The sequence below is a fragment of the Symphalangus syndactylus genome, chromosome 1 (genome assembly GCF_028878055.3).
Source record: "Symphalangus syndactylus isolate Jambi chromosome 1, NHGRI_mSymSyn1-v2.1_pri, whole genome shotgun sequence".
NCBI lineage: Eukaryota > Metazoa > Chordata > Mammalia > Primates > Hylobatidae > Symphalangus > Symphalangus syndactylus.
The window spans coordinates 64,935,491-64,951,963 of record NC_072423.2 but is presented as its reverse complement, the minus strand read 5'-3'; the positions used below and the strand labels follow the sequence as shown (position 1 = coordinate 64,951,963).

Sequence of the window (16,473 nt, the reverse complement as noted above, 5' to 3'; positions counted from 1 at the left end):
GTACTTATTTTGTAAGCAAACACTTACATAATGTGTTATGTGCCGGGTTCTCTTTCTAAGCCCTTTATAAATATTAACTCATTTAATTTTCATAACAACCCTATAAAGTAGGATTTGTGATTCTTCTCACATTTTACAGGTGAGGAAACTGAGGCACAGAAGTTAAGTAATCTGCTGAAGTCACTAGCCATTGCGGCTAGAGCCAGAATTTGAACTCAGATAATTTGGTTTCAGACTGGGAGCTCTTCACCACTATGCCACACTGCTCCTCAGATTTGTGATAATGAAATGAGTTAGGAAATTATTCCTCTTGGGAACTCAACCATGCACCAAATATATATTGCTAATATCTTTGCCTCAGTATATTCAGAAAGATGATTATTTGATTATTTGTTTATTCATTTCTTCCATTCAACAAAACTTTGAGTTCCCCATACTAGGTATACGAAGTATACCTTTTTGATCAAAATGTGTTCAGTTTTATAGTAACCTGCTTTTAGCATGCCCAAAAGAACTACTGGCAGTTGATCAATTTTCTTAATAAATTCCTTTCTGAATTCTGGACTAATCTACTTTACCTATTTGAGGGATTGTTTATTAATTTACCAAGCATTTATTGAACACCTAATATGTGCTACAGTGCTTTTCTAATATTGTTTTACCTTAAGTAATATTAACATGTAAGGCCTCCACAGTTTAGCTAGTAGGGTTTGGGAAAATGTTGCCTGCCTCTGAAGAAAGATTGCAAAGCATGGCAGGCCCTAAAAATTGACCCAGTGCCACTTGAATACTACATACCAATGTAGACAGCTGCTTGTCCCCTTTGCTTCTTAGAACTCATTTGTTCATCATTCAGCAAACGTTTGAATACTATCATGTGCCAGGGATTGTGGTAGGCACTGCTATTAGTTGTTCTGGAACTTAATGCTTCTTTGGCACTATTCACAAATGCCTGCTTAACTGGTAGTAAGATCTTATCTTTAAAACATCCATGTCCTTAACCTCTTGGAAAACAACCAAATTGAGCATTAGGGAAAATGTCTCTAAATCTCATATACTATGCTCCACAGTTGAGACAGTCTATTGGCTTAACAAAATTACTGAATTCTCAAGCTGGTAACACCTCTTTCCCAGTAACTCTTATGGACCTCAGTGCTTGCAGCTTAACAGTCTCCTCTTAATTAAAGTGCTGCAGGGAACAGCTTGCAGCTGTCCTTGTGGTTATATTGTGTCTAAGATTGCCTGCCCCATGGAAAGAAAGGAGACAGGCTGCTCTGAACTACTGCTGTTGACATGAGAGTGAGGGGACCAGAAACTGTTTTGCTTAACTTTCCCTTAGCTTACCTTGCAGGCTGGGCCCAAAGATGACCTCTTGTCTTGAGGCCCTGTATTATTATTATTTTTTTGAGGGGGCTGGCAATTTTTGATTAAGATGAGAGGGCTGTAGGTCTCTGTTCAAATAATTTATGTAGGTACTTCACCCTCAAGGAGGTTACATATAACTTACTGCTCCTTAAATGTGGGCTGTACGTAGTCACTTCCTTCCAAAGAGCATAGTTTAGAGATATGGAACTGTTTACATTGGAGAAACATGAAGAACACTACTTCAGCCAGACGATCAAGGTTAACTTCTAGAGTCATATGGCATGTTGATAGTATGTACCCTTGGTGTGATGTGATTAAATGACACTTTAACTCTGTGGCCTTCTAAGAACCAATAGCACAGTGTAATCATGAGAAAAGCATCAGACAAATTCCAACTGAGGAATAGTCTACAGAATATCCCATTAGTACTCTTCAAAACTGTAAGAGTCATCAAAAACAAGGAAAGTCTGGGAAACTGTCACAACCAAAGGGAGCTAAGGAGAAAAGACAACTAAATGTAAAGTAGTATTCTGAGAAAGAACATTGAATAAAACTAAGGAAATCTCAAGTGTGGACTTTGGTTAATAACAGCGCTTCAACATTGGTTTGTTGAAACAAATGTACCATACTATGTAAAATGTTAATAACAAGGATGAGGAGTATATGGGAACTCTGTGCTAGTTTTGCAATGTTCTATAAATCTAACATTGCTTTAAAATAGATATTTAAAAACAAAACCAAAAAGTTCACCCACTCCTGGCTAGTTGACCCTTGCATTAGTTTTGATTTGGGGCTGTCTGCAGTGTTTCTCCACAGCTTAGTAAATCAAGTTGATTTTACTGTAATTGATTTCAAGAAAATATTATGTTTAGTCTCATGTTCTTTTAAAAGTGTATTAAAGGCAGGGAAGTATATTTTAGAATTTTTTTTTTTATCAAGACTAGTCTTATTTTTAAAAGATTTATTTAAAAAGAATATGTGAAAATTGTGAAATGGTCAGATTTGTGTGGGGTGGTATAGAGAATAGAGTGGAAGGGAGACTGGGGGCCATTGGGAAGAACAGTTTAGTTTTAAAATGGAGAAACGGCAGGACAAATTGAATGTGGACATAAGAGGGGAAAGAGTCTAGAATGATTCCCTGGTTTCTGAGTAGAATGACTGATTAAATGGTAAGAAGAGTAATCAAGATCAAGAATATAGGAGGAGGCCAGGTGCAGTGGCTCACGCCTGTAATCCCAGCACTTTGGGAGGCCCAGGTAGGTGGATCACTAGGTCAGGAGTTCAAGACCGGCCTGGCCAAGATGGTGAAACCCTGTCTCTACTAAAAATACACATAAAAAATGAGCCGGGCCTGGTGGTGGGCACCTATAATCCCAGCTACTCGTAAGGCTGAGGCAGAAAATCACTTGAACCTGGGAGGTGGAGGTTGCAGTGAGCCGAGATTGAGCCACTGCACTCCAGCCTGGGCGACACAGCAAGACTCCATCTCAAGAAAAAAAAAATATCTATCTATCTATCTATCTATATATATATCTCGATATATATATCTCATATATATCTCGATATATGTACATATACATATATCCATACACACACACACACACACACACACACACACACATATATATATGAGGAGTATTGGGAAAGAGGAGGGGGCAAAGAGGTATTTGTACTATGTTTGAGTATACATCTATCATCTTAGAGTTGTCATAATACTATTATACTGAAGAGTTTGAGACCCTATACTGAAACATTTTTACATATATTATCTCATTTAATTTTTACAACAGCCTTATAGTTTTTTTTTTTTTTTGGAGACAGTCTTGCTCTGTCGCCCAGGCTGGAGTGTAGTGGTGTACTCTTGGCTCACTGCCAACTTCCACCTCCCAGGGTTCAAGTTCAAGTGATTCTCCTGCCTCAGCCTCCCAAGTAGCTGGGATTACAGGCATACACCACCATGCCTGGCTAATTTTTGTATTTTTTGTAGAGACGGGTTTCACCATGTTGGCCAGGCTGGTCTTGAACTCCTGGTCTCAAGTGATCCACCTGCCTTGGCCTCCCAAAGTGCCACCTGCCTTGGCCTCCCAAAGTTTCATGTTATGGGATTATAGGCTTGAGTCACCACGCCTGGCCCTTATAGGTATTTTGTAAGAGATTTCTATAACACTTTTGGTATTAGATATGAATCACGACCATTTATTTAAGTGGGATGAAGTAACAGAGTAGATTTGTTCTGAGATGAAAACTACCTCCCTGAAAAATCTGACTTTTGCATTTTAATGTTAGGATTTGAGTACTTTGTAGAAGGTTATCTGGAAGGGACTAGGACAATTTTCGTCACTTCAATCATAGCCTGGAATTACTGTCTTTCCCTTGTTCTGACAGTTCAGTTTTATGTGCGTGTGTGTGTGTGTGTGCGTGTGTATATATATATATATATATATATACATATATCCTGCTGAGAGGAAAAACCAAAAAGACACTATGTAAGGAGACAGCAAAGAACCAGTAGGCTTTCAAGAATACATATGTGTTTCTGTTTAAGTGTCTGAATAACTTTCTGAGCCATGGCCCTTTTGAGGGACTTCAACTTCCCCTAGCTTGTTTGCTTATGACATGGAAGACCAGAAGAACAAGTAAGTGATGGCTTCGTCTCAACCAACAGCTTGTGCCCAGAGGAGGAATTGCTCCCCTACCCCTTTCCTTTCTTTGAGCTGTTGGCATTGTATTAACTTTTAATGGCAAAAACTGCAATTACTTTTGCACCAACCTAGTAATATGAGAATGTACTTCTGAAACTAGAATGGAAGACAATGGGAAACATGATTCTGTTAACCACTTCTCAGAAATATCTGTTCATTAAAAGGCTTTAAAAAACTTGATGAAGTTAGTGTGAACCACACTTTATAATTTAATACTTACTGTAACATTGGTATATCTAAAAGAGGCTAAAAGGAATACAGGTGCAAATTAAAACTATTTCAAGGCAACAAGCCCAAATATTATCTTAGTGTTTTGATTTCAGGAATGTTTTTAGATTGGGCATGGTGGGTCATGCTTGTAATCCCAGCACTTTGGGAGGCTAAGGCAGGTGGATGGCTTAAGCTCAGGAGTTCAAGACCAGTCTGGGCTGTTACATGGTGAAACCCCGTCTCTACAAAAAAATTAGCCGGGCTTGGTGGCATGTACCCATACTCCCAGCTACTCAGGAGGCTGAGGCAGGAGGATCATTTGAGCCTGGGAGGTTGAAACTGCAGTGAACTCTGATTGTGCCACTAACTGCACTCTAGCCTGGGCAACAGAGAGAAACTTTGTCTCAGAAAAAAACAAAAAAAAAATTTTTTTTTTTTTTGAGACGGAGTCTCGCTGAGTCGCCCAGGCTGGAGTGCAGTGGCTGGATCTCCGCTCACTGCAAGCTCTGCCTCCTGGGTTCACGCTATTCTCCTAAAAACAAGAAGTTTTTAATCAAGCTAATATATGTACATAGTTAAGTCAAATGTTACTACAAAACTCATAATGAAAGATAAATGTCTTCTGCTTCATCCCTCCTTACCTCTTTGTTGTCTCCATCAACAACTTGTAACTTATCCTGTAATTTCTTAATTTATCAATTTTAGGGATCTAGTGATTTCATGTTATGGAAAATGAAGATTTAAAACTAATACCCTCTGTTACTACCATTCCTTTCAACATGATTATATCACAATTTTTGTTTAAATCAATGACAAGTATTTACATTATTATTTTTACATTTTGTTTTTAATAAAACGTTTTTTCACTTTTCACATGATTTAATACTTGTATCTTTTAAATTTTCCAGAACTGTTTACCCCTGTAAATTCTGTTTCTTACATGCTCAAATGTGTAGGGTAAGAGATAGTGTATGACATTAACATCATGACTATCCAAACATCAGTAGTATAATGTTGTACCAATACTTTTTCCCATTGAGAATCTCAAAGTCTATACAATATCTAATATTTTACTTTATGGAATGAGGAGGACTAAAATCCTTATTAGTGACTGAAACAAAAGCAGAAAACCTTAGTCGTATATGAAGCACATAAATGGGATTTAGGAGTTTGTAGACTCACCCAAAATTGTATTAATAGGTAAAGATTTTGACATGCATTTCTCTGGAGGAGAGCCCATAGCTTTCCGAGGAAGGCTGTTATCCCCAAACAGTGATTGTAACTCAGTTACAGCCATGGAAGGGGTTCTGTAAGCTGTGATTCTCAGTATACTTTGGGTTCATAAACCTGTTTAAAAAGTCTAATAAAAGGCCGGGCGCAGTGGCTCACGCCTGTAATCCCAGCACTTTAGGAGGCCAAGGCGGGTGGATCACAAGGTCAGGAGATCTAGACCATCCTGGCTAACACGGTGAAACCCCATCTCTACTAAAAATACAAAAAATTAGCCGGGCGTGGTGGCAGGCGCCTATAATCCCAGCTACTCGGGAGGCTGAGGCAGGAGAATGGCGTGAACCCGGGAGGTGGAGCTTGCAGTGAGCCGAGATCGTGCCACTGCACTCCAGCCTGGGCGACAGAGCGAGACTCCGTCTCAGGGGAAAAAAAAAAAAAAAAAAGTCTAATAAAAGTTTCCAAATGATTAAGTGTAATTTTAGAGGTTCTTCAATCCTCCACAACCCATTCTCAGAGTTCTTGAACTTAGTTCTGCTCTTCGGTGGTTGGAGTTTAAATCTTTAATTCTCTTTTGTATAACTTTCTCTTTTTTGCTTTGGAAATACTTTATTACTGATCTTTAAATTTTAAATATTAAATTATAGTGGCCATTTTGTGTGTGTTGCTCCAGACTTGGTTTACCACTTCTAAATGACATATGTCAAGTTTTAACTCTGCAGTTCATGATAACCAGCTACACAATAATCTGTCAGCTAAGATAGTTCAGCATATATAGTGTATTAATTATCACAATTTTTCCTACTTCTAAAAATTGTTATCTGGCTGTTCTTCATTAGCTCTTTCATTAATAAATACTATTGATACTGAACCTGAGAGGTTCCACAAAGCCAAAGTGGTGCCCTCATTAGGGTATATTTCTTTTCTCTTTGGTTTTTTCCTCTTAGGTTTCCTTCGTGTAGCACTTCCATTCTGTTTTGATTCTATTTCCCAGATAGTAATAGTGTGTCTGCCTCTCAAAATATCAAAAAGCTAGCTGTTCATGGTGGCATGTACCTGTAGTCTCTGTCAAGGCCAGCCTGGGCAACATAGCAAGACCTCATCTCTTAAAAAAAAAATTAAATTAAAGCTGCACATTTGAGATTTAGAAAAGTAGAATTTCTGTTTGTCTCTGAGAGCATTTTTTTCTTTAAAGAGGAGTATCTTCATTTCATTGCAAATGTTTCTTTTGAGTATATCAAATTATGCAAATATAGAAATACTGTGAATTTAACTTTCAGTGCAATGCGTGTTTTACTGTCTAAATTACCAAGACCATGGATTGTGGATGAGAAGAAAGATGATGGTTATACTGCCTTACATCTGGCTGCCCTTAATAATCACGTAGAAGTGGCTGAACTGTTGGTACATCAGGTAAGAAAAGAGTTAAATAATTCCCTCTTTTTTTTTTTTAAACAATTTGGGACCATTGCCATTCATCTATTTATTGCTTTATAAATTGCCTATTAGTAGGTTCCAGTAAAACCTCATGATGATGAAAATTCAGATATAATGCATATTCTGTCTTCTGCCTAATACTTCTTAAATGCAGGATGGTGATGTGTGTGTGAGAGTGAGTCCCTCAATTCCCAGGATTTCCTCTGCATAGTCTTCCTGGATTGGTCCTGTGAAATGGGCATCAACTAACAGAGATTTCCCAGAATGGCTGCTACTGTTACGGAAGTATCATCAACCAGAGTACCAAGGGCCATCTGTGTTGATACTTAAACAGTATGGCCAGTTGTCATCAGACTGCAGTTTGCAGCTAAGATCAGGGGATTTATTTCGTAACTACTGCTGACCCCTGGAATTTATGGCTTGATAGCAGTACAGACTCACCTTAGTCATTTCATTCATCTCAGAATAGGATGACGCTACGTTATTATGAGATTGGATTTTGGGAGGAGCCTATTTTGTAGTTTTAGGATATTTTAGTAATTTCAGCAAATTTTTCATATGCAAGCATAAGCCATATAGATGCACTGAAGTTATCAAAGAATTATCTGTGATTCCTGACTTCAAGGAATTTATAGTCCAGTTAAGAAGATGAAACAGCAGAAAAATTTAGCAAATAATATATGTAATTAAATACCAAATTATAAGGTATACATTCCAAAAACTACAGAAATTTAAAGAAATATATCAAAAGTTAAGCTACCTCCCTACCACTACTTTAAATCTTTACTATTAAAATTACTGCTCTCTGTTAATTATGATAATTCCTTTTTATTCAAAAATCTAAGTGAACTTATGCCAGTATCATGCTGCTTTGGTTATTGTTGCCTTATAGTAAGTCTTGAAATCAGGTAGATTAAATCCTCTTTCTTCTTCTTTCTCAGGATTACTCTAATGTTCTAGATCTTTTGTATTTGCATATAATTTTTTGTTTGCTTTTGGGTCTCACTGTCACCCAGGCTGGAGTACAGCGGCACAGTCATGGCTCACTGCAGCCTTGACCTCCGAGACTCAAGCAATCCTCCTGCCTCCCAAGTAGCTGGGACTGTAGGCATGTGCCACCATGCCTGGCTTTTATTTATTTATTTTTTCTGTAAGACAAGGTCTCACTATGTTGCCGAAGCTGGTCTCAAACTCCTGGGCTCAAATGATCCTCTTGCCTCAGCCTCCCAAAGTGCCACCATGCCTTGTCCATATAAATGTTAGAATCAGCTTATTAGTTTCTATTAACAAGTCTGTTGGGAGTTTGATTGCTCTTGCACATATTAGATTTGTTCTTCAGTAGCTTTTTGCGGATGTTATTATAAATTGTATTTTAGCTGGATGTGGTAGCACGCCCCTGTAATGCCAGCTACTCAGGAGGCTGAAGCGGGAGGATTGCTTGAGCCCAGCAGTTTGAGTTACAGTGACCTATGATTACACCACTGCATTCTGGCCTGGGCAACAGAGCGAGACCCAGTCAATTAATGAGTCACTCAATAGAATTGTTTTTACATTTCAGTTTCCAATTGCATATTGCTAGAATATATAAATACAATTTTTTATTTTATTTTATTTTATTTTATTTTATTTTATTTGAGACTGAGTCTTGCTCTGTCGCCCAGGCTGGAGTGCAGTGGCGCGATCTCGGCTCACTGCAAGCTCCGCCTCCTGGGTTCACGCCATTCTCCTGCCTCAGCCTCTCCGAGTAGCTGGGACTACAGGCGCCCGCCACCACGCCCGGCTAATTTTTTGTATTTTTAGTAGAGACAGGGTTTCACCATGGTCTCGATCTCCTGACCTCGTGATCCGCCCGCCTCGGCCTCCCAAAGTGCTGGGATTACAAGCGTGAGCCACCACGCCCGGCCTATAAATACAATTTTTGTATATTTTCCATATATCCTGTGACCTTGCTTAAACTTATTCTAGTATCTTCTCTACAGATTACTTAGTATTTTCTATATAGCAGTCATACAAACCAAAAGAATAAAAAATGCAGTGGAACCACACATATGTATAAACAGCAACTCAGATTACTTAAGAAAAAAAGAACCACACATACATAGTCAATTACTTTTTTTATAGAAGTGCCAGAGTAATATGGGAAAGGGTTGTTTCCCACAAATAGGGCTAAACCAAGTAGATATCCATATACCAAAAACAAACCCAAACAAAAAAACCTTAACTTTACTTCACAACTTACCCCAAAATTAAATGGGTTATAGACCCAAATGTAAAAGCTTAAACCATAAAGCCAGCCAGGCCTGGTGACTCATGCCTGTAATCCCAGCACTTTAGGAGGCTGAGGCAGGAGAATAGCTCGAATCTAGGAGTTCGAGACCAGCCTGGGCAACACTGTGAGATCTCATCTCTACTATATATATATATATATATATTTTTTTTTTTTTAATTAGCTGGGTGTGGTGGCATGTGCCTGTGTCCCAGGTACTTGGGAGGCTGAGATGGGAGGATCACTTGAGCCTGGGAGGTTGAGGCTTCAGAGAGCCATGATTGTGCCACTGCACTCCAGCCTGGGCAACAGAGCAAGACCTTGTCTTAAAAATAAAACAAAACAAAACAAAAAACAAACACAAAAAATTAGTATTAGTATATTTTCTGACAATGAGGTGCACAAAGGTTTTTAGGAGACAGCCATAATCATAAAAGAAAAATTAATAAATAACACTTCATCAGAAACTAAACTTCTGCTCATCAAAAGATACCATTAAGAAAATGAATAGGAAAGCCACAGTAGGGAAAACATATTTGACAAAGGACTGGAATCCAGAACTCTGGAAATTTAATAATAAAAGGACTGGCTGGGTGCGGTGTCTCATGTGTGTAATCCAAGCACTTTGGGAGGCTGAGACGGGTAGATCACTTGAGGTCAGGAGTTTGATACCAGCCTGGCCAACATCATGAAACCCCTTCTCTACTAAAAATACAAAAATTAGCCGGGCGTGGTGGCACGCACCTGTAGTCCCCAGCTACTCGGGAAGCTGAAGCCGGAGAATTGCTTGAACCCAGGAAGTAGAGGTTGCAGTGAGCCAACATCATGCCACTGCATGCCAGCCTGGGTGAAGAGGGAGTGAGACACCGTGTCCAAAATAAATGAATAAATAAAAGGACAAATAACTATAAAAATGGTCAAAAGATTTAAACATCCACTTTACTAAAGGAGATATACAGTTAGCAAGTAAGCAAGTGAAAGCGTTATTAGTGATTAACAAAATAGAAATTATAACCACAACCAGTTACTACCAATTGCCCACTTAGAATGACTAAAATTGAAAGACCAATAAAACCAAGTATTGGTTAAGATGTGGGACAATTAGAATTTGTATACATTGCTGGTGGTTTTTTTTAAAGCAGGCACTTTGGAAAACAAATTGGTGGTTTCTTACAAAGTTTGGCATATATTTACCATGTGACTGAGCTATCCCACTTCTAGGTATGTACCCAAGAGAACATAGGACACCTTTCCAAGCAAATACTTGTACTAAATGTTTGTAGCAGCTATTATTAGCCCCATACTGGAAGCGAAGCCAAACGTTCAGGTAGTGCTGGGATAAACAAATTGTGCAAATTGTGGTGCACCTATGCAATGAATACTACTTAGTGAAATGTCAATGATGGAAAAGCTCAGGAAACTTAAAGAAAATCCCCATTGTTCACATTTATGTGAGAAATAGACATGATAAAGAATTAAGCTGACACTCGGGAGGCTAAGGGGGGAGTATTCCTTAAGCCCAGGAGTTTGAGGCTGCAGTGAGCTATGTGCCGCTGACTCCAGCCTGGGTGACAGAGTGAGACCCTATCTCAAAAAAAAAAAAAAAGAAAAAGAAAAGAAGCTGAGATCAGGTACTTTCTGACCACACTTCAAAGAAACAAATAAAAACAAATGAGAAAATCCCATCTTGAAGAATATGACATAACATTACCATTACCAAAGTTTCAGCTCTGCATACCCCCCAATGTCAGAGTTGTAACCAGAGGGCATGCATGGTTCTAAGACCTAAACGAAATGATCGATTTATCTTTTGAATCTTTAGCTCTTTTCTTGATCTCATTTTTTAAGATTTTAAAATTATGCTAGACATTTGCTAGGCATTTTTATATGTTGCTTTTCTTAATCTTCACACTAACCCTGTGAAATAGGTTTTAACTGTCACCATTTTGGAGCTGAGGAAGTAGATGATGGAGCTTTGACTTAGGTCCCCTGACTCCCAAGTGCACTTATTTTGCCTCTCAGTCTCTTTCTTCATTAGGGTTCAGCTGTTCTCATACGGTTCTTTGGCTGCCCTAGGTTCATGGGTAGGACTTTCTGCTTACTTTAATGCATAATTTTATGTACGAATTAAGCATTGCCTTCTCACCTAAAGCAAAGTTTCTTTTCACAGAGTGAGGAAGAGCTCAAATATGCAGCAAGGGGAAGTGAACTTATTAGGTCATTAAAGTAAATCTAAATCCAGTATGAAGACTCATTATTATAACTTTTCAGGAAATATTTAGAGTTCTAAGGAGTTGATTATCTCCATTGCTTTATAGTGGAGATTGAAAGAGATCTGTCTTTGAACTCCACAGTGCTTTGTCCTTTTTAACTGTTCTTGGATGGAATTACCATAATAAAAATGATTTTTAAAACTTGCTGTTTTACTTCAGAAAGTTTGTTGCCCCATCCATTTTTTTCTACTTTAACAGCAACTGTTACTATATGAGAATAACATTGCAGCAGCTGCAGGAGAAAGTAGCCAGCAGTGTTAGGTGTTATTTATTCCTTATGAGTAGTTATAGTTTTCATGTTCTTTACTGTTGTCAAATTTTAACCATTTAACATTTGTTCTTCTTGTTCAGGGTAATGCAAACCTGGATATCCAGAATGTGAACCAACAAACTGCCCTACACCTTGCTGTTGAACGACAGCATACCCAAATTGTTAGGGTAAAGTATTGACATACATTTTAGCTTATAATTACATTTTAACCATACAGATTTTTAGAACTTCCTGAAAATTGAAATGATACAGTGTTACATGTCTCAAGCTGGCATAGTTAGATGTAAGTAAATCTAAATACAATGTGATTTGCCAAGACAGATGAGACTATATGCTTGAGATTGGCTTCTATACAGAGATGGTACTTTTCTAAAGCTCTTCAGTAAGTATCGTAGAAGGGATTAGGAAAATTGTTAAAGCACCATAAGCAAAGTTTTAATAAACTTATATCTACTGCTTAAGTAATCTATTGAAATATGTCAACTATGCATTTTTATTTAGGGGGTTGTAGTTTAGCAAACACTGCTCATATTTATTGTTATTTGAAATTCCTCTTGATATCCTCCATGGCTTTCCTCATGACCATACATTTGGAGAAAATTGACCAAAAGAGAATAGAATCAATAATAACAGTTCCTTGTTTGTTTACATAATAGAAGAATTTTGAACATTATGATTTGGTCCTGGTGGAAGTGCTTAAAATATCTCAAGTCATACATCTAAAGTTAAAAAGAGAAATAAAGCCCTAAATATCCCTCTGTTATCATCATCTTAGAGTAGATGAATTAAGCAACATACCGATTCTCATATATTTTTATTTTCTCTAATTCAATATATTGAAATAACCAGAACACATCACTCTTTGTAAGGAGCCATGGGGTTGGAGAAGAGTAGAAGGCAAAAGCATAAAAATGATTAGCTTTAGCGGTAACTTCTTCAGTAGGTCCAGGGTGTTCTCACCGTTACTTTAGATATGTTGAAGTTTCTTATGGATGTGGGCACTTTGCCAAAATGAGACATCTTTCTCTTTTAGCTTTTGGTCCGTGCAGGTGCCAAGCTCGATATTCAGGATAAGGATGGGGATACTCCTTTGCATGAAGCTCTAAGGCATCACACTTTGTCTCAGCTACGTCAGCTCCAAGATATGCAAGATGTGGGGAAGGTGGATGCTGCCTGGGAGCCATCCAAAAACACAGTGAGTAAAGATCATCTTTCATTCAGTACCAGTGGAAGAATCTTTTTATGCAAGATCTTATATTTAGTGGTAGTCTAATCTGTATTGGATAAAATATTTTATCAGAGCTATGTACTTAGAAACTTAGTTTATGAACTTAGTACTAGTCAATACTAACTTATTGCTCCACATTTTTACCAAAAGTTGTTCAGTTCTGTTGTTGTTGTTGTTGTTACGTGGAGTCCCACTCTGTCACCCAGGCTGGAGTGCAATGGCTTCATCTTGGCTCACTGCAACCTCCTGGGCTTAAGCCATTCTCTTGCCTCAACCTCCCAAGTAGCTGGGATTATAGGCGCCCGCCACCACACCTAGCTAATTTTTGTATTTTTAGTAGAGACGGGGTTTCACCATGTTGGTCAGACTGGTCTCGAACTCCTGACCTCAGGTGATCCACCCGCCTCGGTCTCCCACAGTGCTGGGATTACAGGACTGAGCCACCGCGCCCAGCCGTTCAGTTCTTTTTAACATCAGCCATTCAAATAGATAGGTAGTGGTATCTTATTGTGGTTTAATTTGCATTTCTGTAATGACTATTGATATTGAGCATCTTTTCATTTGTCTATCACCATATGTATTTTATGAAGTGCTTGCCCAAATCTTTTGTTATTTTGTTATGCTGTTTGTTTTCTTACTACTGAGTTTTGAGAGTTCTTTATGTAATCGGAATACAAGTTCTTTATACGTGAATGCACATATTTTCTCCCAGTCGGTAGGAGATTTGTCTTTTCATTGTTTTTTTTTTGCGACGGAGTCTCGCTCTGTCGCCCAGGCTGGAGTGCAATGGCATGATCTTGGCTCACTGCAACCTCCGCCTCCTGGGTTCAAGTGATTCTCCTGCCTCAGCCTCCCAAGTAGCTGGGACTACAGGCGCATGCCACCACGCCCAGCTAATTTTTTGTATTGTTTTTAGTGGAGACGGGGTTTCACCTTGTTAGCCAGGATGGTCTTGATCTCCTGACCTCGTGATCTGCCTGCCTTGGCCTCCCAAAGTGCTGGGATTACAGGCATGAGCCGCCGCACCCAGCCCTTTTCATTCTTCTAATAGTGATTTGGAAGAGTCAAATTTTTAAATTTTGAGGAAGTCTAATTCATCAAGTTTTTCTTTCATCATTTGTGTTTTTTTGTGTTCTGCCTGAGGTATCTTTGCCAAACCCAAGATCACTAAGGTTTTCTTTTATGTTTTGTACTAGAAGTTTATAAAGTTTTAGCTGTTATGTTTAGGTCTATGATTCTTTTTGAGTTACTTTGTATATATTGTGTGACATATGGATCCAGGTTCATTTACTTGTGGATATCCAGTTGTTCTAGTACCATTAGTTGAAAAGACTTTCTGCTTTTCTTTTTTCTTTTTTTTGAGATGGAGTCTTGCACTGTTGCCTGGGCTGGAGTGCAATGCTGCAACCTCTGCCTCCTGGGGTCACGTGATTCTCCTGCCTCAGCCTCCCAAGTAGCTGGCATTGCAGGTGCACACCACCACACCCGGCTAATTTTTTGTATTTTTAGTAGAGACGAGGTTTCACTATGTTGGCCAGACTGGTCCCGAACTTCTGACCTCGTGATCCGCCTGCTTCAGCCTCCCAAAGTCCTGGGATTACAGGCATGAGCCACCACACTCGGCCAAAAAGACTTTCTTTTTCTACTGAATTGCTAGTATACTTTTATCCAAAATCAGTTAATTGTTTATGTGAAGGTCTCTTTCTGGATCATGTATTCTGTTCTGTTGGTCTATGTTTTTAGCTATTTGATGCCAGCCCCCAGTCTTAATTACTATCTACATAATACGTGTTGAAGTCAGGTAGTGTCAGTCCTCCAGTTTTCTTGTTTTTTCGAAGTTATTTGACCATTCTAAGTCCGTCACATTTCCATATGAATTTTAAAATCATTTTTAAGAGGGTAAAAAGGTTCTGAGACCACAGTGTTTGAGACCTCTGCCTTATTTATGCCCATGGGTAAATTCTGTTAGCTCGATGTGCCTCTTGTTTTCTCATTTTAAAATGGGAAGAGGAGAGCACTTACCTCGATAAGGTTGTTGTAAAGATCATGGAAAGTGTGTAAAATAATACTTGATCCATTTTAGACACTCAATAAATGTTAACAATTATTGTGACTATTTTCACATAAGATGATGAGAAGAATCTCAGATAATATTATCAGAACCTAATTTGTCTCATTCTCCGTATCTTGGCTCAATTCCTAGTCATTGGTTCTTTTCTCAGTTGTCTCTCCTGTCATTGTTTCAAGTTGGTTGCTAGCTGCTCCAGAGCCAAATTAATTAGGAAAGAGAGTACTGTTTCTTCAGTATCTCAATCAGAAGTTCCACTTTTGAGTTCTATTGGGCTTAATTGACTTGATTTGTGTTGTGTGTCCATCCCTGTACTAGCCATATAGGTAAGGTAGAGATATCTGACTGGTTTGGGCCATATTTGGTCCACCTCTGCAGCTGGAGAATGTAGGTCCACCTCTACAACTGGAGAAAGCATACTTGTGTGTATGCTTGAGAAAACCAGGGGTAGAGTGGTGGGGAGGGAACATTAGGACTAGAGCTCATAAATGTCCACCACACACACATACATATATATGATGGCAAGAACTGATGGCAGATTCCTAGAGGGAAAATCATGACTCTTTTTATTTTATTGCAGTTAATAATGGGACTTGGTACCCAGGGGGCAGAGAAGAAGAGCGCAGCATCTATCGCCTGTTTCTTGGCAGCCAATGGTGCTGACCTGAGCATTCGAAATAAGAAGGGTCAATCGCCACTTGATCTCTGTCCTGATCCGAATCTCTGCAAAGCACTGGCAAAGTGTCATAAGGAAAAAGTCAGGTTTGTATTATTTATTATCATAAAACTTAATATTCTATACAGAAAATATCATGTGGTTTCATAATGGAGGACGTGGCTACTTGAAAATGTCTTCATCTTTGCTCTTCCTGTATATTTGTGTTGACCCTTTCTTTCCTGAAATTTTTCTTCCTTGAAAATTTTTCTGCAGGCAGCATGTCTCTTATTTTATGCCATATTCCCTCCATTATTAAGTGCAATGCTCTATACTTAGTAAGTTCCGAGAAACTTTTCTAAACTAGTCTGATCTTCTAGTACTCCCATGTGTTAGAGGGATTTGTAAGAAAAAGTCTTCTAGTAAAATTGCTGTTGTTAATGTTATATGTATTTTAAATTGTATTTATTTTTTATTGTATTATTATTATTTTTTAAAAATAGGTCTCGCTGTGTTGCCCAGGTTGGGCTTAAACTCCTGGGCTCAAGCGATCCTCTTGCTTCATCCTCTCAGTAGCTGGGACTGTATGCATGTGCCACTGTGCCTGGCTCTATATTTAAAATTTAAATAGAATCTTCCTAAGAGAGGCAACTTATACTCCATGAACAGGGTTTATCTCACACAAACTCTGTAATAAATCCAGCACCCTGCTCAGTGCCTGACAGGTGCACTCAGTAAGTATCAGTGGAGAATGGACAGAATGAACAAATG

General features: G+C 38.6%; 1 protein-coding gene across 1 annotated transcript in view; it reads left to right on the top strand.

The window, feature by feature from the left end:
• Nucleotides 1-16,473, top strand: part of MIB1 (MIB E3 ubiquitin protein ligase 1) — a 141,354-nt gene that overhangs the window by 102,036 nt on the left and 22,845 nt on the right. The window contains exons 13-16 of the mRNA XM_055236556.2: nucleotides 6,785-6,917; nucleotides 11,832-11,918; nucleotides 12,785-12,946; nucleotides 15,628-15,809. Coding sequence (XP_055092531.1) covers nucleotides 6,785-6,917; nucleotides 11,832-11,918; nucleotides 12,785-12,946; nucleotides 15,628-15,809 — 564 coding nt within the window. The remainder of the gene's footprint in view (nucleotides 1-6,784; nucleotides 6,918-11,831; nucleotides 11,919-12,784; nucleotides 12,947-15,627; nucleotides 15,810-16,473) is intronic.